The sequence below is a fragment of the Podarcis cretensis genome, assembly GCF_951804945.1.
Source record: "Podarcis cretensis genome assembly, chromosome: 13".
NCBI classification, from domain to species: domain Eukaryota; kingdom Metazoa; phylum Chordata; class Lepidosauria; order Squamata; family Lacertidae; genus Podarcis; species Podarcis cretensis.
The window spans coordinates 53,452,159-53,478,120 of NC_137182.1; the positions used below are offsets into that span (position 1 = coordinate 53,452,159).

General features: G+C 49.7%; 1 protein-coding gene across 1 annotated transcript in view; it reads right to left on the reverse strand.

Moving 5' to 3' along the window:
* Positions 1–25,962, reverse strand: part of ACAP1 (ArfGAP with coiled-coil, ankyrin repeat and PH domains 1) — a 54,449-nt gene that overhangs the window by 12,475 nt on the left and 16,012 nt on the right. The window contains exons 4-16 of the mRNA XM_079951820.1: positions 25,248–25,301; positions 24,853–24,911; positions 22,689–22,872; positions 20,915–20,959; positions 20,010–20,105; positions 18,406–18,480; positions 17,863–17,972; positions 11,403–11,454; positions 9,340–9,440; positions 6,706–6,817; positions 4,811–5,019; positions 3,134–3,203; positions 904–998 (exon numbers count right to left, since the gene is read on the reverse strand). Coding sequence (XP_079807946.1) covers positions 904–998; positions 3,134–3,203; positions 4,811–5,019; positions 6,706–6,817; positions 9,340–9,440; positions 11,403–11,454; positions 17,863–17,972; positions 18,406–18,480; positions 20,010–20,105; positions 20,915–20,959; positions 22,689–22,872; positions 24,853–24,911; positions 25,248–25,301 — 1,262 coding nt within the window. The remainder of the gene's footprint in view (positions 1–903; positions 999–3,133; positions 3,204–4,810; positions 5,020–6,705; positions 6,818–9,339; positions 9,441–11,402; positions 11,455–17,862; positions 17,973–18,405; positions 18,481–20,009; positions 20,106–20,914; positions 20,960–22,688; positions 22,873–24,852; positions 24,912–25,247; positions 25,302–25,962) is intronic.

The window sequence follows — 25,962 nt, forward strand, 5'->3', positions numbered from 1 at the left end:
AGGGAGACGGTGTACAGCTTCCGGGTCATGTGGCCAGCAGGACTAAGCCGCTTCTGGCGAACCAGAGCAGCGCACGGAAATCCCGTTTACCTTCCCACTAGAGTGGTACCTATTTATCTACTTGCACTTTGACGTGCTTTTGAACTGCTAGGCGGGCAGGAGCAGGGACCGAGCAACGGGAGCTCACCCCGTCGCAGGGATTCAAACTGCCGACCTTCCGATCGGCAAGTCCTAGGCTCTGTGAAGGTACAGGGTTATAAATACGAGGACTAGCCGCCTGAGAAACAGTTTCTACCCAGATGCGATTTTGGTTTTAAATACAGTGTAAGGAGTCTTGATGGGAGTACAGCGGTACCTCGGATTAAGAACTTAATTTGTTCCGGAGGTCCGTTCTTAACCTGAAACTGTTCTTAACCTGAAGCACCACTTTAGCTAATGGGGCCTCCTGCTGCCGCCGCACAATTTCTGTTCTCATCCTGAAGCAAAGTTCTTAACCCGAGGTACTATTTCTGGGTTAGTGGAGGCTGTAAACTGAAGCGTCTGTAATCTGAAGCGTATGTAACCTGAAGAGTATGTAACCTGAAGCTTATGTAACCTGAAGCATATGTAACCCAAGGTAGCACTGTATATTTAGTGTTGTTAGCCGCCCTGAGCCCGGCTTCGGCTGGGGAGGGCGGGATATAAATAAAAATTGTTGTTGTTGTTGTTGTTGTTGTTGTTGTTGTTGTTGTTGTTGTTGTATTTAAAAATGGGGTATCAGAGTTTTTAGGGGGCTAAGCAGGCTGGGATAGCAGGCTTGTTGATTTCTGAATGTCTTATGTAGATTTTTTTCAATTTCGTTGTTCTGTATGGGACAACGACAACAAAGATTATCGTATCGTTCAATGAAGGGGACGTCCTCACCGCGAACAGCCAGGCTGGGGCCGCTTCATGTTCATCTCTTCCACTCGCGCCTCGTAAATCTGGTTGATGACTCGGTTTCCCAGTTCGCACATCAGCTGCAGGAGGAGGGAAAGGCGAGGGTCTCAGAACCTGCATCTTAGCCATTCAACACCCCCCCCCCGACCCATCTCCCGAGGGGAGTGACATTCGGCACACAATGCGCCCACGACTCCCAAGCCTACCCTGACGCATAGCTGTCAACTTTCACCTTTTCTTGCGAGGAATCCTATTCGGAATAAGGGAATTTGCCTTTTTTTAAAAAAGGGAAACGTTGACCAGTGGCGTAGCGTGGGAGGTGCAGGGGGGGCCGGCCGCACCGGGCGCAACATCTGGGGGGGGGGCGCTCGCCGCCTCCGGAGTCGCCGAAGAGCCTCAGGCGCAGGCTGTAGCAGAGCCCCATGTCTCGCGGAACCGACGAGCTGTGCGCGCGTCCGGGCTGAAGGCATCCAGCAGGCAGCGGCTCTCAGCGCTCGCCACGGTCCCCGCGCGTCAGGGCCGCGGAGGGCGCGCCAGGCAGCCCCTCCTCACAGCCCCCCCGCCGCCGCCACTGCTGCTGCAGCTGCTGGGCCATGTTGCATTTTCCTCGCCTCTCTGCCCTCCTCCTCCAGGCAAGCGGCGTCGTTTGGGCGCCAGCGCCAGCGGCAACTCGCCTCAGATCACCTGACACGGACCCACCGCCGCCACCATGGCTACCTTACCGTAAATACCCCAGACCAGGCAGCAGCAAGAAGAAGCTGGCAGTGGCAGCAGGTTAGGGGTTAGGGGCGCAAATTACTTGCCTTGCCCCGGGTTAGGGGGCGCAAATTACTTGCCTTGCCCCGGGTGCTGACAACCCACGCTACGCCGCTGACGTTGACAGCTATGACCCTGAGCCGTCGGGGGAAGGCGGGGAGCTGCGCCGCTTTGCCAGCGGCCTTCCCCCCCTTCCCCCAGCTCGGGGGAGGCTTGGGGGTCACGGGCGGGCGGTGCACTGTTGCCCCCCACGCTCCTGGAGAAGGGCAAGCCTTAGCTTTCTTTGACGGGGGCAGTGGAGGGAGGGAGGGAAAATTTCAATGGGGAGATTGACAAAAAGAATTCTGCACCGGGTACCACCCGACCTTGTTACGCCACTGCCATCATTCCCAACCACTGGAGATCGATGGGGACCGGGTAACACCTGACCGTGTTACGCCACTGCCATCATTCCCAACCACTGGTGACTGATGGGGACCGGGTACCACTGACCCTGTTACGCCACTGCCATCATTCCCAACCACTGGTGACTGATGGGGACCGGGTACCACTGACCTTGTTACGCCACTGCCATCATTCCCAACCACTGGAGATCGATGGGGACCGGGTAACACCCGACCTTGTTACGCCACTGCCATCATTCCCAACCACTGGGGACCGATGGGGACTGGGTACCACTGACCCTGTTACGCCACTGCCATCATTCCCAACCACTGGGGACTGATGGAGATCGGGTACCACTGACCCTGTTACGCCACTGCCATCATTCCCAACCACTGGTGACTGATGGGACCGGGTACCACTGCCCTTGTTACGCCACTGCCATCATTCCCAACCACTGGAGATCGATGGGGATCGGGTACCACTGACCGTGTTACGCCACTGCCATCATTCCCAACCACTGGTGCCCGATGGGGATCGGGTACCACTGACCCTGTTACACCACTGCCATCATTCCCAACCACTGGTGCCCCATGGGGATCGGGTACCACTGACCCTGTTACGCCACTGCCATCATTCCCAACCACTGGTGCCCCATGGGGATCGGGTACCACTGACCCTGTTACGCCACTGCCATCATTCCCAACCACTGGTGCCCGATGGGGATCGGGTACCACTGACCCTGTTACGCCACTGCCATCATTCCCAACCACTGGTGACTGATGGGGACCGGGTACCACTGACCCTGTTACGCCACTGCCATCATTCCCAACCACTGGTGCCCGATGGAGATCGGGTACCACTGACCCTGTTACGCCACTGCCATCATTCCCAACCACTGGTGCCCCATGGGGACCGGGTACCACTGACCCTGTTACGCCACTGCCATCATTCCCAACCACTGGTGACTGATGGGGACTGGGTACCACCTGACCTTGCTATGCCACTGCTGTCATTCCCAACCACTAGTGACTGATGGGGAGTTCAGAGCCCACCCACCATTAGCCCCCGCATTTACCTTGACTAGCTCAGGTTCCCAGGAGTCGAGCGTCAGCGACCGCACCTTGGAGAAATGGACACCGAGACTCCTAATTTGGAGACAGGGAGGGAGAGATCAGGCAAGGGGCACTCCTGCTCCATGCAGGGCACAGCTAAACTGCGGAACTCGCTGCCACGGGAGGCAGGCAACAACCTGGAGGGCTTGAAAAGAAGATGAGGCAAATCTGTGGAGGGCTATCAAATGCCATTCGCCACGGTGGCCGGGCTCAGAAATATTTTCTGAATCCCAACTGATGGAAACCACAGAGGTGGGACAGGGCTCTTCGGCTCAGATCCTGTTTGCGGGTTTCCCATAATAGTCATCTGGTCGGCCACTATGAGAGCAGGATGTCTCTGGGCCTGATCCACCAGGCTCTGCTTATGTTCCTAACAGAGGGGCCAACCTTCAAGGTGGGGTGGGAGAAATGGCAATCCCTCTCTTTGCATTGTACCCAAGCCCCACCCTCTCTTTCCTGGCTCCTCCCATCTATAGCAAGCACCTCCCCACATGGTCAGAAGCCCCACCCCTTTCCCAGTTCCTGGTGTGCAAGCCCCGCCCCTTTCCTCCACAGGCTCCTCCCACAATCTCAGCCCCACCACTTCCGCCATTAACTTACTAAGATATACCGTATTGGCCTGAATATAAGCCGCATTTCTTCCCCCAAATTCCAACTTATATTCGCCACCTTATGGGATGCAGCCAGGAGTGCCCCATCTTCTCCTCCAAGGCCAAGAAGGGAGGAAGGGAGGAAGGGGGAAGGCCACTGGCAACACAGCGCAGTCCCCCCCCCCTTCTGCCCAGTATGCAGCCAGAAGCAGCAAGGAATGTATCTGCTTGAAGAAATGGAGGCAGTGAGAGATTTGACTTTCTTGGGCTCCACGATCACTGCAGATGGTGACAGCAGCCACAAAATTAAAAGACGCCTGCTTCTTGGGAGCAAAGCAATGACAAACCTAGACAGCATCTCAAAAAGCAGAGACATCACCTTGCCAACAAAGGTCCGTATAGTTAAAGCTCTGGTTTTCCCAGCAGTGATGTATGGAAGTGAGAGCTGGACCATAAAGAAGGCTGATCACTTTTGAAGAATGGATGCTTTTGAATTCTGGTGCTGGAGGAGACTCTTGAGAGTCCCATGGACTGCAAGAAGATCCAACCTCTCCATTCTGAAGGAAATCAGCCCTGAGTGCTCACTGAAAGGACAGATCCTGAAGCTGAGGCTCCAAGACTTTGGCCACCTCAGGAGAAGAGAAGACTCCCTGGAAAAGACTCTGATGCTGGGAAAGATGGAGGGCACAAGGAGAAGGGGACGACGGAGGATGAGATGGTGGGACCAGCATGAGTTTGACCAAACTGCGGGAGGCAGTGGAAGACAGGAGTGCCAGGCGTGCTCTGGTCCAGGGGGCCACGAAGAGTCTGACATGACTAAACGACTAAACCACAACAATATTTGGATATTTTTCTTTTTTTCTTTTCCCCCTTCTGATTTTAAAGGTGCAGCTTATATTCGGGCCAATACGGTATTTCAAAGCCCCTCCCATTTCTCCAAGGCTCCTCCCACCTCACTCAAGCCCCGCCTCTTACAGCAGAAAAGGGAGCAGCAGAGAAAACTGGAATCTGCTCCATCCGCCACACCCTAAGCGGAGTTTGACAGCTCACCTGTGGATGCCGGAACACTCTATGCAAAGCGTGATGCCCAGGTTGATGCTTGCCCACTCGGGCGCTGGCTCCCGGCAGTCGCAACACTGGGCGTTGCCCTCCAGTCTCTGCACCTGGTCTATGACTTGCTTGTCCACCCCGGACCGCAGCTTCCGGCTGGAGGGGGACTGCAGTTTGGCGGCAGAAAGAGATGCCGTCCGCTCCAGGGGCTGAAGGAGTGGAACGAAAAAGGGTTGCATGTACAGTGGTGCCTCGCAAGACGAAAAGAATCCGTTCCGCGATTCTCTTCGTCTTGCGGTTTTTTCGTCTTGCGAAGCAAGCCCATTGACAGCTTAGCGGATTAGCACTATTAGCGGCTTAGCGGCTTTTAGCGGCTTTTAGCGGCTTAGCGGATAAGCGGCTTAGAAAAAGGGGGGGGGGAGAAAAAAAACCCGCGGGAACTCGCAAGACATTTTCATCTTGTGAAACAAGCCCATAGGAAATTCGTTTTGTGAAGCACCTCCAAAATGGAAAACTCTTTCGTCTAGCGAGTTTTCCGTCTTGCGAGGCATTCGTCTTGCGGGGCGCCACTGTATTTCCCCCCCTTTCCAAGTTCAGAAATTGGCAGGATACGCGAGAATCTCAATCCTCGTTTTAAAATGGCAGCGACAAAGAAACCAAGTGGCTAGTTCTCAGTACAGGCTGGGAAGGCTATGATTGTGTAAGCCTTGGGAACTGCAAGGCACAAGAAAGTTTCAAAGGGATGGAGTGGCAGTACGGTAAGCAGAGTTGTGCAATGTAAACAGGATTTATATATATATATATATCCTTGGTCAGGACCTCCCCAGAGAGCCACCTGCAACAATATTTGGGTATTTTAAAGGCACAGCACCGGAGGCAGGTCAGGAAATTGTGGCCTTAGTGAAAAACAGTGACAAAAATAGAAATCTGCAAAAATGGGAGAAGTTTTAAAAAGGTAAATGACCCCTGGGAGGTTATCTCGCTTTTCAGGCTGAGGGATCCGGCGTTTGTCCGCAGACAGCTTTCCGGGTCATGTGGCCAGCAGGACTAAACCGCTTCTGGAACATGGAGTGCTGTGACGAGTGCCAGAGCGCATGGAAAAAACATCTCTCATCATCCATAAATTCCCAGCTCACCAGAGTCTGGGAAATGGCATCTATCAATAAACCCACAAATCTAATAAGGGTAAGAGAAGGGTCAGTCTGGCAAATGGGAAAATGGAACTTTTTTATCTTCCACTGGAACAGCAAACATATAAAACTGTAACTTGGTTATTGGAAGACATATAGAGATATTTTAAAAAACCCTTTCCCATGTATGGCAAGACCCTGCACAAAAGTTCTGTACTGCGGCATATTTTAAGCACACTTCTATATGCTGCCTTCATCACATTTATATTCAACACACCAATATTCCTAGTCTCTAGTCACTTGGGACAGAACGTTCCACCAGATCGGGGCCACAGCCGAAAAAGCCCTGGCTCTGGTCGAGGCCAGCCTAACCTCCCTGTGGCCGGGGACCTCCAAGATGTTTTTGTTTGAAGACCGTAAGGTCCTCCGTGGGACATACCAGGAGAGGTGGTCTCGTAGGTACGAGGGTCCTAGGCCGTATAGGGCTTTAAGGTCAAAACTAGCACCTTAAACCTGATCCTGTACTCCACCGGGCACCAGTGCAGCTGGTATAGCACCGGGTGAATGTGATCTCGCAGCGAGGACCCCGTAAGGAGTCTCGCCGCAGAATTCTGCACCCGCTGGAGTTTCTGGGTCAGTCTCAAGGGCAACCCCACGTAGAGCAAAAATAAGCAAAAAGCGGTGGGTGTCTTCTGCTTAGGGTGACGGTTTGGGACTGGAATACTGTGAATTTGCTGACTCTCCTGGTGTTCGGCAACCCCTTACCTGCCCCCGGGGCTCCAGATGTTCCTCGTTGTAAGCAGACGCGATGCTGTTTTGAACGGCGCACACCCAGGCTTGCTGGTGCCTCTCCGAATCCGCCTGGAGGAAACAGCTCCTGCCAGGGAAAGCGGAAGGACAGCAAAGGGTCAAAGAGGGAGAACACAGAATGGCAGAACTGCAGAGCTGGAAGGGATCTCCAAAGGCCATCTAGCCCAACCCCCCGAGATGCAGTCGGTGGTCATCCAAACCTCCGCTGAGAAACCTCCAAGGAAGGAGACTCCATTCTGAGGGAGTCCGTTCCACCGCCCAATGGCTCTTACCGTCAGAAAATTTGTCCTAATCTTTAGTCAACATCTCCTCCATTGTTATTTGAATCCACGGGTTCGGATCCTGCCTTCTGGAGCAGCGGAAAACAGGCTTTCTCCATTTTTGTTTTCTTATTTGAAGATGGCTGCCTCTCAACTCCCTCTTCTCCTGGCTAAACTCTTCCAATACTTTATAGTCTGGGTTGCCCTCCTCTGCACACCTTCCAGCTTGCCGATAAAGTGGTACCTCAGGTTAAGAACTTAATTAGTTCCGGAGGTCCGTTCTTAACCTGAAACTGTTCTTAACCTGAAGCACCACTTTAGCTAATGGAGCCTCCTGCTGCCACCGCGGCGCGATTTCTGTTCTCATTCTGAAGCAGAGTTCTTAACCCAAGGTACTATTTCTGGGTTAGTGGAGTCTGTAACCTGAAGCGTCTGTAACCTGAAGCGTATGTAACCCAAGGTTACCACTGTATCCCTTTTTCTAAGCACAATTCCAAGTGTTGGTGCTGACCTTGAAAGCCCTAAACGGCCTCAAAGGCCCAGTAGACCTGAAGGAGCGTCTCCACCCCCATCGTTCACCCCCCCCTCAGGTCCAGCTCTGAGGGCCTTCTGGCGGTTCCCTCCTTGCGAGAACTGAGGTTACAGGGAACCAGGCAGGGCCTTCTCGGTGGTGGCTCCCTCCCTGTGGAACGCCCTCCCTTCAGATGTCAAAGAAATAAACAACTACCTGACTTTTAGAAGACATCTGAAGGCAGGCCAGTTTAGGGAAGTTTTTAATGTTTGATGTTTTATTGTGTTTTTAATATTCTGTTGGAAGCCGCCCAGAGTGGCTGGGGAAACCCACCAGATGGGTGGGGTATAAGTAATAAATTTTATTATTGTTGTTGTTGTTATAAATTGTGACTCCCAGAACTGGACACAGGATTCCAGGTGGGGTCTGACCAAGACAGAATAGAGTGGTACTAATAAAGTGGTGCCCCGCAAGACGAATGCCTCGCAAGACGAAAAACCTGCTAGACGAAAGGGTCTTCCGTTTTTCGAGGCGCTTCACAAGACGAATTTCCCTATGGGCTTGCTTCGCAAGACGAAAACGTCTTGCGAGTCTTGCGATTTTTTTCGCTTTTTTCTCCCTTTTTCTAAGCCGCTAGTAGCCGCTTAGCCGCTAATAGCCGCTAAGCCGCTAATAGCGCTAATCCGCTAATCTGCTAATAGGGTTGCTTCGCAAGACGAAAAAACCGCTAGACGAAGAGAATCGCGGAACGGATTCTTTTCGTCTTGCGAGGAACCACTGTATTTCCCTTCATCTGGACACTAGACTTCTGTTGATGCAGCCAAGAATAGCATTAGCCTATTGTACATGTGAAATGAATCTAGGAGTCTTGGTGGATACATTTCACATGTACTACTGGCAAGCCAGATGTCTCCCATTCTATATATGCCCATGAGGCTTGGATTCCAAACCCTTTTATCGTCTTCGTCACCCTCCTCTCCATGGATTCCAGCTTCTCCTTATTACCAAAGTCAACACGTCCCTGTGCGTCATGACATCTTGCCATGCAAAGAGCTACCTTTTGGGGTGGGACAAGCTTGCTGTGTCCCAGTAATTAATAGTAGCAGTAGTAGTAGTAGTAATAATAATAATAATAATAATAATAATAATAATAATAATAATAATTTATTTATGCCCAGCCCATCTGACTGGGTTTCCCCAGCCACTCTGGGCGGCTCCCAACAGAATATTAAAATCACGATAAAACATCAAACATTAAAATCTTCCCTAAACAGGGCTACCTTCAGATGTCTTCTAAAAGTCAGAGAGTTGCTTATATCCTTGACATCTGGTGGGAGGGCGTTCCACAGGGCGGAACAGGCCCTCTGCTTGGTTCCCTGTAACCTCATTTCTCGTAGGGAGGAAACCGCCAGAAGCTGGACCTCAGTGTCCGGATGGACAATGGAAGTGGAGATGCTCCTTCAGGTCTACTGGGCCTTTGAGGCTGTTTAGGGCTTTCAAGGTCAGCACCAACACTTTGAATTGTGCTTGGAAACGTCCTGGGAGCCAATGTAGGTCCTTCAAGACTGCTGTTATGTGGTCTCGGCAGCCGCTCCAAGCATAGCTGTTAACTTTTCCCTTTTTTAAAGGGAAATTCCCTTATTCCGAATAGGATTCCTCGTAAGAAAAGTGAAAAGTTGACAGCTATGGCTCCCAGTCACCAGTCTAGCTGTCATGTGTGTGTCTCTGTGTGTGTGCAAATACACACACACACACACACGCACACACACACACACACACATATATATTTGAGGGCTTAACAGCGAAGAGAAAACTCACTTAGTTGGAGAAACCACCTCGAAGCAGAATCGGCGTTCATGGTCCGGGCAAGGCTTGACGGTGCACAGACGCAGGTCCTCCACAACCACCGTCAGGACATCCTGGGCTCAGGAAGGAAAAGGGCAGGATTTGGCCCTGGCACAAACAGCCCCCTGCCTCTGCGTCTTCAGATCCCACCATCATTCTTCCCATCCATGCCCTGCTCTCATCCCCGATATTAACCCATCTGAACTCTCCTCCATCCAAAGGATAGAATCCACTCTGGTGGATTAGCAGATAAATCTGCCAAACCTGTTTAGTCTCCTAATCCTTCTTTCTTTCTCTCTCTCTCTCTCTCTCATCAGGCTCCTAATTCTTCATTCAACAAAGAAAGGTGAAGGGAAGGGGAACAGGCCGATTCGTTCGGTAGTTTGGGTGCAATTGAGATTTGCAGAAAGCAGGGTTGGAAAGCCAAGAACTGATTTTTCATCTCAGGACTGCACTGCCAATTCCTGAGAAGCCTTTAATCTTAATGATTTGGATCGCTAGCGTTCCAGGGCTTGTCAAACGACCCTTCTTGAAAAGGAATCTCATAAACTGAAAGTATCCAGCAACGCTGAAAGTATTCAAAGGGCAGAGCTCAAATGACTGTTTTTTCCTTATGTATGGCATAAATTTTATTTCTTATACAAACTTCGAGGCACGGGGCCAGTAAACGACCACATTTAAGACTACACAGAACCCCTATTCTCAACAATAACAGAACTCACAGATGGAGAATGCTTTTATTTTTAGAAATATTTGCAAAGGGAACCTTTGTATGAGTTACCGTATTTTTTGCTCTATAAGACTCACCTTTTCCCTCCTAAAAAGTAAGGGGAAATGTGCAGCTATCCCAAAAGCCAGAACAGCAAGAGGGATTGCTGCTTTCATTGTGCAGCGATCCCTCTTGCTGTTCTGGCTTCTGAGATTCAGAATATTTTTTTTCTTGTTTTCCTCCTCCAAAAACTAGGTGTGTCTTGTGGTCTGGTGCGTCTTATAGAGCGAAAAATACGGTAATAATGTACGATCCCTTTGGAACTGTGCTGTTGTCTTTGCGCTTTTGTCCTTCCGGGCTGTGTCGCTTTCTATTTTAAATTCTTTTGTTGTCTTACTTTTTGTTGCAAACAAATCAATAAAATTAAAAGAAGAGGAAGAGGTGTTTGCATGGGGACAGAGGGAGGGAAATCCATATTCCCGGCCTATCCCTGGGCCTTTAACTTCCTAGCTGACTTCTCTACCTCTTTCATGTTTAGACTGATACTCTAATGTCTAATACACTTTTAAAGCCATCCAAGTGGCAGGGAGTTCCGTAGCTTAACCAAGCACTGTGCAAATATTTTATTTTATCTGTCCCAAATCTTCCAACATCCAACTTTATGGAGCGTCTCTGAATTCTTGTGTTTGACAGAGGAAGAAAGGCTTTTCTCTATTCACCTCTTGCCAACTTCAATTATGCTGCCTCTTAACTTGCCTTTTCTCTAAACTAAAAAATCCAAAACGCTGCAAGCTTTTCTTCCTAGGGGAGTTGCGCTCACCCATGATCTTTTCAGCAGCCCTTTACTAAATCTCTTCTCCCATCTACGATATCTTTTTGGAGCCAAGGCAACCACTTTGCATACCAAAGAGCTCCAACAGCCCATCGGCCTTAATTTCAACAAATTAGTAATAATAATATTTTTTTATTTATACCCCGCCCTTCCCGGTTCAAAAACCAGCAGCTAACAACAAATTTAAAACACTTAATTATAAAAGCAGAATAAAATACAGTATAAAAACATGAATAACAATAAAATTCGAAATTCAAAAATCACTTTAGGGGAAATAAGCATTAGATATTCCCCAGGCTGGCTGAATTGGTCCTATTTGGGCCAGTGAGGAGGCCAGGGGCGAATTAGGAAATTAGGGAAAAAAGAGGCAGGTGGAATTTTGCAAACCTTATGTCCTTTGCCTGCGCCAAAGTTTTTGCCCCTTCCTCCCACAGCCCCCCAGATATTCACACGCATCTCAAAGGCTCACAAATAAATCCATTTCCTATTCCTCACCTTGGCCTTCTTCTGATACACCAGCTGGTTGCTCTGGATGGAAAACCAGCGCCTGCAATTTAAACAAATAAACACAATGAAATCCACAGGAAGAGAATGCGTGAGCACGAGGCAGACCTACAGATGTTCTGGACTAAAGCTTCAAGAAAGGGTTTCCCTCTTTGACAGAACCTAAACCAGGGGTCAGCAAACTTACCGCACCGGTGTCTCTAGCGCCAATTGCGCGGCGGACCAGAGGGTGGGGGAGCGCATGCCCATACGCATGCGCACACGCTATTTTCGGCGCACTTCCGGGTCGGAGGAGCACCGGAAATACAGTGGTACCTTGGGTTAAGTCCTTAATTCGTTCCATTCTTAACCTGAAACTGTTCTTAACCTGAAGCACCACTTTAGCTAATGGGGCAGCCTGCTGCTGCCGCGCCGCCGGAGCCCGATTTCTGTTCTTATCCTGAAGCAAAGTTCTTAACCTGAAGCACTATTTCTGGGTTAGCGGAGTCTGTAACCTGAAGCGTATGTAACCCGAGGTACCACTGTAGTCTACATGGAATATGTGCCTAAGTTAAAGATGCTCGACTCAGAATCTCATAGGGCCGTGTTCCAAAGCTCCACCAATCGCAAGCCTCTTTCAGCTCAGAAATCCCACCCACCTCTGGAGCCGACTGGGGCTGAGGAGAGGGTGCTGTGTGTGTGTGTGTGTGTGTGTGTGTGTGTGTGTGTGTGTGTTAACGTTTCTAGGGGCTGATGGGAGTTGTAGTCCAAAACATCTGGAAGGCAACCCGGTGCACAAAGGCTGAGCCTGATCTAAGGACACGTAAAATTGTTCTCAAACGGAAGCTGAGTGGGCAGAGCAGTCTGGACCTTTGAAATTTACTCGGGAGTAACTTCAGAGAGTTAGATAACAGCCCAGATTGCAATGGAGCTAGATGAAGCCGCGTCAGCAAAAAGACAAACAAATCTGTATTCGACGGATGAAAGATTATATGATTTCTGACAGGACTGAGGATCGCAGAGCCAGAGACAAAGACGTTTGGAGAGTTAAAATCAAGATGTGTAAATATAGAAATATCGACGAGAGGCAGGACTGAGATTTAGACATGCTTCAAGGTTCAGAATATGGGAAGCCATAAAATTAATAATTACAATTTGGAAGATAATTTGACCTTTTTTATTTTATTTTTTTATTTTTATTGGATTATGATTTGATATGTTAATTGGATGTCTTTTATTGGAAAATTAATAAAAACGATCTAACAAAAAGAAAGAAAAGATATTTACTCGGGAGAAACTGACTGGACCTCCGAGGTCTAGTCAATTTCACTTCTAAGGAAAACAACGGTGGCTTTGAGCAATAAAGATTCGGCAGCAATATTTTCAAGGAAAACAAGGCATACTTGAATTGGGGATAAGTCATAGAATCATAGAGTTGGAAGAGACCACAAGGGCCATCGAGTCCAACCCCCTGCCAAGCAGGAAACACCATCAGAGCACTCCTGACATATGGTTGTCAAGCCTCTGCTTAAAGACCTCCAAAGAAGGAGACTCCACCACACTCCTTGGCAGCAAATTCCACTGTCAAACAGCTCTTACTGTCAGGAAGTTCTTCCTAATGTTTAGGTGGAATCTTCTTTCTTGTAGTTTGGAACCATTGCTCCGTGTCGGCTTCTCTGGAGCAGCAGAAAACAACCTTTCTCCCTCCTCTATGTGACATCCTTTTATATATTTGAACATGGCTATCATATCACCCCTTAACCTCCTCTTCTCCAGGCTAAACATGCCCAGCTCCCTTAGCCGTTCCTCATAAGGCATCGTTTCCAGGCCTTTGACCATTTTGGTTGCCCTCCTCTGGACACGTTCCAGTTTGTCCGTGTCCTTCTTGAACTGTGGTGCCCAGAACTGGACACAGTACTCCAGGTGAGGTCTGACCAGAGCAGAATACAGTGGCACTATTACTTCCCTTGATCTAGATGCAATACTCCTATTGATGCAGCCCAGAATTGCATTGGCTTTTTTAGCTGCCGCGTCACACTGTTGGCTCATGTCAAGTTTGTGGTCAACCAAGTCTCGCTCGGCGGGGGACGGACTGATGGTAACCTGTTCTTTTCTTGCCAAACCCTAAAAGCACAGGTATGTCTTGACCCTTACAAATACTTTCGGAATAATGAGAGGCTGCAAAAACTTCTCCAGGTATTGGAAGGAGGGGGGAGATTATACGCCTCGGGCACTAGCCAATAGGCGCTGATCCTGCACTCAGATAACGTGTATCGATTGCACCACAAACAGTCACGTTGCTGGGGGTTCGGTTATGGCTTGGAGGGCTGCAAAGATCTGCAAATCCAGTTTGGCCACAGGCCACTGAGTTAGCAGCATAGCTGTCAACTTACAGATTTGAAAATAAGGGACCAGCAGCCTCGAAAATAAGGGGTCAGCAGCCAAAATAAGGGATTTTCCGGGCACAGGTATGTTCAACTTCTGAGCCCCTCCGAGCCAAAGGCAGAAAGCCCAGCCAGCAGCCAAACGAAGCCTCAAGCGGTGGTTCCCACAGCGCAGCAGCCCAGCAAATGGGATGCAGCAAGGAAAACCACCGTCCCCTCTCCGCTGGGAAGCGCTGAGCAAAGGCAAGTCCCCAGGCAACGTGGCCGATTTGATTGGCACAAGGCATGCAAGCTCCACCCCCCGGTCGTTCTCAGACTCCTTATTGGGTGAGCAACGCAGCCAAGCAACACAGTTGGAGCCTCCCTCCTCCCTGGCCGGCAGGGGGAGAGGGAGAGGAGCTGCTTCCTTTGAAACCCGGGAAATTTAAGGGACATCATCAATAAGGGACAGCAGCGGGACACAGCGCTGGGATAAGGGACTGTCCCGCCAAATAAGGGACAGTTGACAGCTATGGTTAGCAGGGGAGGGAAGGAATTGCGGCGGAACGTGAGTAACCAAAGCATTTGGCAACTCAGGCTGCATCCTGCTCATGAGGAATGTAAGGAGAGCCTTGCTGGTGGATCGTGCCCAGCATTCAGTTCTCACTGTGACCAGCCAGAGGCCTAGCAGACCCTGCAAGCAGGAACAACAGAACCAGTGAAGGCGGTGAAGGTCCTGTGTGAGTGCCTGGAGGCAGCTGGAGGGTGGATGGCGGCTAACAGATTGAGGTTGAATCTTGACAAGACAGAAGTACTGTTTTTGGGGGACAGGGGGCGAGCAGGTGTGGGGGACTCCCTGGTCCTGAATGGGGCAACTGTGCCCGTGAAGGACCAGGTGCGCAGCCTGGGAGTCATTTTGGACTCACAGCTGTCCATGGAGGCGCAGGTCAATTCTGTGCCCAGGACAGCTGTCTACCAGCTCCACCTGGTACGCAGGATGAGACCCTTCCTGCCCACAGACTGTCTGGCCAGAGTGGTGCATGTTCTGGTTATCTCCCGCTTGGACTACTGCCATGCGCTCTACGTGGGGCTACCTTTGAAGGTGACCCGGAAACTGCAACTAATCCAGAATGCGGCAGCCAGACTGGTAACTGGGAGTGGCCGCCGGGACCACATAACACCGGTCCTGAGAGATCTGCATTGGCTCCCAGGACGTTTCCGAGCACAATTCAAAGTGTTGGTGCTGACCTTGAAAGCCCTAAACGGCCTCAAAGTCCCAGTAGACCTGAAGGAGCGTCTCCACCCTCATCGTCCAGCCCGGACACTGAGGTCCAGCTCCGAGGGCCTTCTGGCGGTTCCCTCCCTGCAAGAAGCCAAGTTAAAGGGAACCAGGCAGAGGGCCTTCTTGGTGGTGGCGCCCTCCCTGTGGAACGCCCTCCCAGCAGTTGTCAAAGAGAAGAACAACTACCAGACTTTTAGAAGACATCTGAAGGCAGCCCTGTTTAGGGAAGTTTTTAATGACTGATGTTTTATTGTATTTTTAATCTTTGTTGGAAGCTGCCCAGAGTGGCTGGGGAAACTCAGCCAGATGGGTGGGGTATAAATATAGTATTATTATTATTATTATTATTATTATTATTATTATTACTCTCTGCTTGCAATTTCCAGCAATCTAACTAGGTTAGAAATTAAAGGTAAAGGTAAAGGTACCCCTGCCCGTACGGGCCAGTCTTGACAGACTCTGGGGTTGTGCGCCCATCTCACTTAAGAGGCCAGGGGCCAGCGCTGTCCGGAGACACTTCCGGGTCACGTGGCCAGCGTGACATCGCTGCTCTGGCGAGCCAGAGCCGCACACGGAAACGCCGTTTACCTTCCCGCTGGTAAGCGGTCCCTATTTATCTACTTGCACCCAGAGGTGCTTTCGAACTGCTAGGTTGGCAGGCGCTGGGACCGAGCAGCGGGAGCGCACCACGCCGCAGGGATTCGAACCGCCGACCTTTCGATCGGCAAGTCCTAGGCGCTGAGGCTTTAACCCACAGCGCCACCTACGTCCCAGGTTAGAAATTAGAATGCAGCAATGCAGTATACGTGGGACTGCCTCAGAAGGTGGTTCGGAAACAGCAGCTGGTACAGAATTCAGAGGCCAGGTTGCTCATCGGAGCATGATGGTTCGAGTATTATAACGACTGCAATGGCTACCAATTACTTTCCAGGCTCAAAGTGCTGGTTTTTTGACCTATAAAGCCCGAAATGGCTCAGGACCCCAATACCTCAAGGTATTCCCTCTCCGCTTATGAACCGTCCCGGACCCTGTGGCTGCCCCCTTCTTCTTGCTCAGACGACGGCAACACGAGAACGGGGCCTTTTTAGTGATGGCTCTCCGCCTGTGGAATGCCGAAGTGGTGGCTGAACGATACTGCTCCTGGCAATGCTAAGACGCTTTTAACTGAAATTGCAGTTAGGGTAATATAAAAAATTAGAAAACACTTGAAAGTACCAAATAGGCCTAGGATCAAATTAGGATTTAATTAAATAAACTGGATTCAGAACAATAAGAAAAGTGAGTAAGTTAGATTATAATTGGAAGTATTCTTGTTTAATAATGATATTGGAAAGCTGTTACAATCAGATACAAGGATGTTCAGAAGGGAGGGACTAGAGGAAGTCAATTAATATGTACACAAAGTTGGATTTTTAAAGGATTAAGTTTGTTTTTATTGTGTATTTGTTATGGGATGGATTTGGTATTGTATTGTTGTTTTTCCTTGATGTATCTTTTCTTTTTATGTCTTTGTTTTTGTTTGTTGTTTCGTTATGTGACATTCATTATAACTGTGGAAAATCTAATAAAAAAAAAATTTAAATAAAAAAAAATGAAATTGCAGTTAGGATTATTGTAACTGGTTTTAGGCGTTTTAAATGGTGGTTGTTTTTTAACCTGTTTTAGAATGCTTTCGATTGTAATAATAATGATAATAATAATAATAATTTATTATTTATACCCCGCCCATCTGGCTGGGTTTCCCCAGCCACTCTGGGCGGCTTCCAACAAAACACTAAAATACAATAACCTATTAAACATTAAAAGATTCCTAAAACAGGGCTGCCTTTAGATGTCTTTTAAAAGTTTGGTAGTTATTTTTCTCTTTGACATCTGCTGGGAGGGCGTTCCACAGGGCAGGTGCCACCACCGAGAAGGCCCTCTGCCTTGTTCCCTGCAACCTCACTTCTCGCAATGAGGGAACCACCAGAAGGCCCTCAGTGCTGGACCTCAGTGTCTGGACTGAACGATGGAGGTGGAGACGCTCCTTCAGGTATCCTGGGCCTTTGAGGCCGTTTAGGGCTTTCAATGTCAGCACCAACACTTTGAATTGTGCACGGAAAAGTACTTTAAACTGTGTTCCGTCTGCGCCGCCCCAAACTCCTTGTGCAGTAGGAGTGGGAGATAACCTCAATAAACAGTGTCCACAAACCTCACCCATCCTGCTAAGGTAAAGGTAAAGGTACCCCTGCCCGTACGGGCCAGTCTTGACAGACTCTGGGGTTGTGCGCCCATCTCACTTAAGAGGCCAGGGGCCAGCGCTGTCCGGAGACACTTCCGGGTCACGTGGCCAGCGTGACATCGCTGCTCTGGCGAGCCAGAGCCGCACACGGAAACGCCGTTTACCTTCCCGCTGGTAAGCGGTCCCTATTTATCTACTTGCACCCGGAGGTGCTTTCGAACTGCTAGGTTGGCAGGCGCTGGGACCGAGCAGCGGGAGCGCACCCCGCCGCAGGGATTCGAACCACCGACCTTTCGATCGGCAAGTCCTAGGCGCTGAGGCTTTCCGTCCACAAATGACAACATTTTGGAGGTCCCAGGTGGCAAGGTGGTTAGATTGGTCTCAACTAGGGCCAGGGCCTTTTCAGTACTGGCCCCAACTTGGTGAAATGCTCTGTCACAAGAGACCAGGGCCCTGAGGGACTTGACATCTTTCCGCAGGGCCTGCAAGACAGAGCTGTTCCACTGAGGCTTTTACCCACAGCGCCACCCGCGTCCTGCTAAGAGACGGTGGCAAACAGGTGCCCCCCCCCCAAACTGCGTGTAGAAGACTGGGAGCCCTGCTCACCTGCTCCAGGTCTTGAAGGCGTTGCTTGCCCTTTTGTAGAGGTAGCCTTCCATCACCACCCCTCCGGGCTCCGTACGGACCTCGGGAACAACGTCTTCCTGGGACAGGTCCTGGGGAAGAACGGGAGGGGGGCAGACCCACCTAATTAAAGAAACGATGCCCAAAGACACAGCCCAGCCGCATGCTCCTAAAGTTGATGCAAGTGTTAACCTATTGCTACGATTCTATTCTTCTGATTTTGCCCAAGCCCCGCCCCTCGCTCCGAGACTCCTCCCACCCACAAGCCCCGCCCTGTGCTGTTCTGCCCACCACCACAAGCTCCACCCCTTCACCCGCAAGCTCCGCCCACACCCCAAGTCTCAGGCACTCCCCTGCCAAGCCCAGCCGAGTGCATTTCGGAACCGCGCCCCATGCTCCAAGACTCCTCCCAGCTGTCCCAAGCCCCGCCCCTTAGAACTTCTCCAAGCGGAAGCTCCGCCTCCCCTAACTGGGCGGCTTCCGTAAGGCAAAACTGAGGCACACACACACAGAGAGGGCTCAAACCTTTTGCTTGATCACGGTATGCCTCTGCTCCATGTCTCGCTTCTCTCGGGCCGACTCCAGGACCAACTGATCGAGCTGGAGAAAGAGAGGGAGGGGAAATGAGGCCGGATGCCTGGGTCCCTTTCTCACACAAAAGTTTGCCTGCCATTCTCTGCCCGCCCGCCCCCCCCCACCTTCCAGCACACCGGACTGGGGAGGGAGGCCCATTCCAGCCAAAACAACAGATCTGGGGTCACCCTGCAACACAGAATGTCACTTCCGCCAGGAAGACTGTGGAGCGAGATTTGAACTCAGAATAACCATAACTGGGGGGGAAACAGATTTGAAAGGAGTTTAAGGAAGGAGCATGGAAGGCTGAAAGGATGATGGGAGTCAATAATAAGAATAATAATAAAATTTATTTATCTCCTGCCCTCCCCAGCCGAAGCCGGGCTCAGAGCGGCTAACAACAGTAAAATGATAAAACATTCTAAAATCATATCATTATAAATTATTATAAATGAAATGACCGTCGGTTCGCCGATCTCCACATGTACTACAATTCCCATCATCCTGAGTCAGCTCAGCCGACTGCCCTGGATGATGGGTGCTGCAGTCCAACAGTGTCAGGCAACTCAAGGTCGAAGAATGCTGGCTCACAGCAGCCTTCGCCAACCCGGCGCCCTCCAGATGTTTGAGCTGCGCTGGAGCATGGGACTTGTAGTCCAACATCGGGAGGCTATCGCATCGGCCAAGGCTGTAACAGCCTTCCGGAGGGCTTCCCGCGCTAGGGGAGCAACACCGGAAATAATCCACACTATACCTGCGGGAGTCACTTGCCACTAACCCTTACAGCTGCACCTCCGGCCATGTCAAGGTCCTAGTCCTCATGATGGGCTTGGAGACCCCAGAATCAGAAACCCCCAATTCCAGCATTTTCCTCCCAACATCCAAATCGTTTCCACCCGCCTCCAAGCTTTCCCTCTTGCCGGTCTTGCGATCACATGCACTCTGCAAAGAATCTCCTATCAGCTAAGTTGCCTTACCTCAAAAAGCCAGAAGCAGAGCTCAGAGGTTGCTGCAGCCGGCATGAAATCTGAATTCCTGCATCCTGTTTTGATCCGATTCTTCTTTGCTGACAGGGCTGGTTCCCCAGCCTCCCACCGCCCAAGCCAGCTTCCTCCCTCTCCCTCTAGCAGTTGCCAGGAGGCAAGCAGGAGAAAATCATAGCGAGAAGCCTGCTGAATCAAGCCAGCGGCCCAGCAAGCAGCATTCGAACTCAAGAGCCATTCCCCTGTCCTGCCGTTTCCAGCAAACCCTATCCAGAAGCTTTTCCTGCTTCTGACAGTGGCGACAGAGCATAGGAACTGCGGCTGGTAAACATCAATAGCTCTTGCTCCTCTGTGAATTTATCCAATCCTCTTTTACAGCCCACCCAGTGGCAGGGAGTTCCACAGTCTAACTGGGTATCTGTCCTAAATCTTCCAACGCTCAGCTTTGTCGGTTTGTCTTTGAGTTCCAGTGTTATGGAAGAGGAAGGAGAACGTTATCTCTTTCCTGCCCGCCCATCTCCCCACCGCTTCCTTCGAACCCGGCACCCTCCCGGGACTCCTCCGGGCGCTCACCTGAGCCGCCAGGTCCTTGCGATACTGCTCCAGCCGCTTCGCCGTCTGGAACCCCTGCTCCAGGTAGAACGACTGAGCCTCCATGAACGTCAACATCTGGAAAAACAGGAAGCAGCTGCTGACGTTACCAGCATTCGCACCCGGCTCTTTGGCTGAAAAGAGCGATGTGCTATACGGTTGGTTAAAATGAGACAGCCCTGACGGCTTATAATCTTGAACAAAGAAAAGCACGACACGCAAGGAAAGGGGAATAGGGAGGGAAGAGGAGGAAAGCAAACTCGGGCACAGATTCCTAAATAGCTTTTGGCATAATCAGCAGGCGTAGAAAACAGTTCGGGGCAGGAGCTGGTCTGTTGGAAAAGCACCAAACTTTTAGAAGACATCTGAAGGCAGCCCTGTTTAGGGAAGCTTTTAATGTTTAATAGGTTATTGTATTTTAGTGTTCTGTTGGAAGCCGCCCAGAGTGGCTGGGGAAACCCAGCCAGATGGGCTGGGTATAATAATAATAATAATAATAATAATAATAATAATAATAATCTATGATTTTAAAAGAAAAAGGTTTGGGGGTCTGGGATTGCCTAGAAGCCACTGTTTTTTTTTACTAGGAAAGCCTAGACAAGTGGGAGGTGGCTATAGTTGGTTATCACAGGGCAGGGGGAACTCTGCATGTGCTCAGAGGTACCATCATTTCTACATGTGCTTCAGACCTAAGCCTGAAAACAGGTTGAATTGAGCGTGGGAGACCCAGTTTTTCCAGTGCACCTGCCAGCGCCCCACACAGTACAGGTGCACAGCCAAGGAACCAGGATTTAACCCCCTGGTCCACAGCTGGCCAGGGCTGATGGGATTTGTAGTCCAAAATTTCTGGCTGGCCAACACCGAACCACAAACCGTCGTGTACTCACAAACTTCAGGATCTCAAACTTCTTCTTCGACTGGATCACGTTGATCTGAAAGACAGAGAAGAATTCTTCCAATTTTTCTTCTTATTTTTTCTTTTTCCTTTTTTCCCTTTTCTCTTTTTTGTCCTTTTTTATATCTGTGTGCTTATCTGAAAAAACATGTATTTGTATGTATTGTGCAATAATTATGTTAAATAAAATTTAATATTTATATTTTTTTTAAAAAAAGAAAGACAGAGAAGCCCGTTCGGTCGCTTCGGTCCTTCGTCCTTTGCTCCCAACGCAAAGAGTGGCGTTCACCCAGAGACTCTCTCCCAACTTTCATTTTATCCTTTTTAAACATTTCTCGCACAGGAAGAAATAAAGAAAATATTAAGAATATCATATAGTAAAAGGCCAGAGGCATTTTAAATGGCGATATTCCAAAAGACAAAACTATTTTTTTCTTATACGCAACGTCTGCAGCAAGAATCCTGGTGGAAAGGGAATCAGTTACCCACTAGAGGGGGAGTGGCTCTGTAAGCTCTCAGAATACTTAGAATTATCCAAATTGACAGACATAATAAGACAAAAACCAAAAAGCGAAGTAAAAAAAAGAATGGGAGCGCCTAAATGAATACCTCAAAAGTCAAGGTTCGAGGGCAGAAATCTGGCTGAGTCTGGAATAACCTTGTGAAGTGAAAGGATATGAAAGAAGGATTTATATCTAGATGTTAGGGCAGAGATGATAACGAAAACAGGAAAACAGAATGAGAGATAAAGGAGGTGCTGTGGGATTGGTGGAAGTCAACGTCTTGTTGTTGTTTTAGTGTTTATAATATATATAATGTCTATAATATATAATATTATAATATTATATTATATTATATAATATATAATATACTAATATAATATATATATAATATAAATATAATATAATGTCTGTGGTTATTCCTGTGTGCAATTTGGTATTTGTGTTTTCTCTTTCTTCTTTTCTTGCTGTATCAATAAATAAATAAATAAATAAATAAATAAATAAATAAATAACCAAAAGGAGAGCCACGCCCCTTTGCCACGCCCACTTTGCCCTGGCCCCGCCCCCAAAACACCACCCCAACAAGGTTGACCCGAAGGGAACGCCCTCCTTGCATTGAGAAAGGCCCTCCAAGACCCAGGCCGAATCAGACAGGAGGGGGAATCCGCTGGATCCTGCCACCCTCCCCCAGAGCCAAGGAAAGGACCATAGCTGTCAACTTACAGATTTGAAAATAAGGGACCAGCAGCCTCAAAAATAAGGGATCAGCAGCCAAAAATAAGGGATTTTCCGGGCACAGGTATGTTCAACCTCTGAGCCAAAGGCAGAAAGCCCAGCCAGCAGCCAAACGAAGCCTCAAGCGGTGGTTCCCACAGCGCAGCAACCCGGCAAAGGGGATGCAGCAAGGAAAACCACCGTCCCCTCTCCGCTGGGAAGCGCTGAGCAAAGGCGAGTCCCCAGGCAAGGCGGCCGATTTGATTGGCACAAGGCATGCAAGCTCCACCCCCCAGTCGTTCTCAGACTCCTTATTGGGTGAGCAACGCAGCCAAGCAACGCAGTTGGAGCCTCCCTCCTCCCTGGCCGGGAGGGAGGGAGGGAGGGAGAGGAGCGGCTTCCTTTGAAACCCGGGAAATTTAAGGGACATCATCAACAAGGGACAGCAGCGGGACACGGCGCTTGGATAAGGGACTGTCCCGCCAAATAAGGGACAGTTGACAGCTATTGAAAGGACCCAGGAGTCCGAGCTGCCCGCTAGCGGCCCACCTGCAGCACGTAGTCGAGGGCTCGGGCGCGGAAGGTGGTTCGGGCGGCTTTCAGGGCGACCACGGCCTCCTCGGCTTCGTGGTGGCGCCGTCGCGGCACCTCGGCGTTGTGGTGCAAGGCGCTGGCGAGGCTTTCGCTGCCGCGTTCGAATTCCTTCCGGGTCTCCTTGAACTGCTTCATGTCCCTGAAACACACGTTGCCGTCATATCGCAAAACAGCAAGGAGACATATTGGATCAGAAAGAAACCCGCCCTTTCTGGAGACGCGAGGGGGTTGGGATGGATGACCTTTGGAGGGCCCCCCTCCCAGCTCTACAATTCCACGAGGTCAGATTACATCGGTGGTTGTACCCCTCAACTTTTGTAGCTACCCAGAGTGCCTGGGGCAACGCAGTCAGATGGGTAGGGTACAAATAAAATAAAATAAAATAAAATAAAATAAAATAAAATAAAATAAAATAAAATAAAATAAAATAAAATAAAATATTATTATTATTATTATTATTATTATTATTAATAATAATAATAATAATAATAATAATATAAGCAACGTGGCAGAGGCCCCACACTCTTCTTTCACACCGTACGTAATAAATGTATGCCAATCTACCAAAAATATTTACTAAAATCTATGGGACGATTAGCTGAAAGGTTTCAGCTCTCAGGAACTCCTGGCATAATAATATTTATTATTATTATTATTATTATTATTATTATTATTATTATTATTATTATTTTATTTATAATAAAATGGTGACTGGGGGCGGCCGCCAAGACCATATAACACTGGTCCAGAAAGACCTACATTGGCTCCCAGTATGTTTCTGAGCACAATTCAAAGTGTTGGTGCTGACCTTGAAAGCCCTAAACGGCCTCAAAGACCCAGTAGACCTGAAGGAGCGTCTCCACCCCCATCGTTCTGCCCGGACACTGAGGTCCAGCGCCGAGGGCCTTCTGGCGGTTCCCTCATTGCGAGAAGCAAAGCTACACGGAACCAGGCAGAGGGCCTTCTCGGTAGTGGCACCCGCCCTGTGGAACGCCCTCCCATCAGATGTCAAAGCGATAAACAACTACCTGACATTCAGAAGACATCTTAAGGCAGCCCTGTTTAGGGAAGTTTTTAACGTGTGATTTTACTGTATTTTTGGTTTCTATGGTAGCCGCCCAGAGTGGCTGGGGAAACCCAGCCAGATGGGCGGGGTATAAATAATAAATTATTATTATTATTTATACCCCGCCCTCTCCGGCCAGAGCTGGGCTCAGGGTGGCAAACACCAGTAAAATTTGGCGCTGGCAGCTGCCAAAACCGCAACTGCCCACAAAATCTGAAGCTTTACATCAGGGGTCAGCAAACTTTTTCAGCAGAGGGCCGGTCCACCGTCCCTCAGACCTTGTGGGGGGCCGGACTGTATTTTGAAAAATTAAATAAAAATGAATGAATTCCTATGCCCCACAAATAACCCAGAGGTGCATTTTACATAAAAGGACACATTCTACTCATGTAAAAACACGCTGATTCCCGGACCGTCCGCAGGCCGGATTGAGAAGGTGATGGGAACGGATCAGGCCCCGGGGCCTTACTTTGCCTACCCATGCTTTACATGCATTACAGGGAACCAGGCAGAGGGCCTTCTCGGTGGTGGCGCCTGCCCTGTGGAACTCCCTCCCACCAGATGTCAAAGAGAACAACTACCAGACTTTTAGAAGACACCTGAAGGCAGCCCTGTTTAGGGAAGCTTTTAAAGTTTGATGCATTACTGTATTTTAATATTTTGTTGGAAGCCGCCCAGGGTGGCTGGGGTATAAATAATAAATTATTATTATTATTATTATTATTATTATTATTATTATGGCTTGCAATTTTCTCTTTCCTGGTGAAGGGCTCCGGAAAGTGTTAGCTCGGTGTTTGTAGCAGGCAGCTGCTGCAAAAAGGGGACCTTATAAGCTCAAGTTGTACATGTGATCTGTGGGACTCACCGCCACAAGATGTGAGAGTGCCTCAAAGACCAAATACAGCATGGGAAATACGAGAAAGGTTCGACACCCTCCCCCTTTGAAATGCAAAAGTGCCCCCCCACAGTCGACCTGTAGCTGCCTTCCTTCTAGTACCCCCACCCCGCAAAAAAACAACCCTTCGGAGCGGGCGCCCCAATCACAATACATACTCTTTCACCAGACTCTGTAGCTGATGTTTGAGGGACTGTTGCGTCGTATCCAGAAGCTCCTACGACAAAGAAAAGCAGGAAGATATAAGGGCCGCAGTTCACCTCCAAGTAGGGCTGCTGCCAGTCCGTGTAGGGACTATTGAGCTATCAGATCAGCATAAGGTGGGTTCCTCTGCTGGATCCAACCCCTGCTATGGCCAGCCAGGTTGGGAATCTCCCTTCACCGAGAGCTGCTGCCAGCCAGTGCAGGCTAGATGGACCGGTGTTCTCGACTCCTTCCTAGGTTCTCAACCTTTCCCCACCCACATTTGGAGGGTGACAGAGCGGCTGAGCACCCTTTGGGAAAGAGGAAGGCGCAGGGGGAGGGCGCCGGAAAGACAGGTGACACCGCTCACCTCGTGGCCGTCAATCATCTTCTTCAAGCTCTCGGAAAACTTCTCAAGGCACTCCTGGAAAACAAGGGGAATCGCAGGGTTGGAAGGAAGGGCCCTCCGAAGGTCATCCAGCCCAACCCCGCCTGCGACAAGGGAGCAAATCAAGCAAGGAAGAGAGGCGTTGGGCAGAGGGCACAGAGTTTGGGATCTCCCGGTACCCCTGCTTACGATCTGGGGATCAGAGCAGAGACGGAAGGCACGTTGCAGGCTGGAATCTGCAATGCCTTCTCGGCTAGCCCCAAAATTAAAAAAAATACCAGATCTCATTTTTCCCCCGTATTTTTTTTTCCAGAGCTCGTTATGGGCTGCAGAAATAGCCAAGCAGGCTCCAAATTTAGAGACTGACCTGAACGCCCCCCCCTCCACACCCCCAGGCTTAAGCATTTCCCGTTTCGCCCGCCACAAACAGCCCTCGGTTTGCTCAGAGGGAAGTGGTGGGCGCTGCTGTTTGACTTGAAACCACCACATCTAATGCAGAACCCCTTTCGGTCCGGCTACTCATGACAAAGTGGCAGGAAAGCAATGTGCGGTCACCTAAACACCCCCCCCCAACACACATGCGGCAAAAACACGCAGTGGCGGTGCGCGTCAGTATAGCTTCCTGCCCACCCCATACATTCAACGCTCACAAGTGGTGTTGGGGGATGAGTGTTCAAATACCTGGGCTCTCACTTGT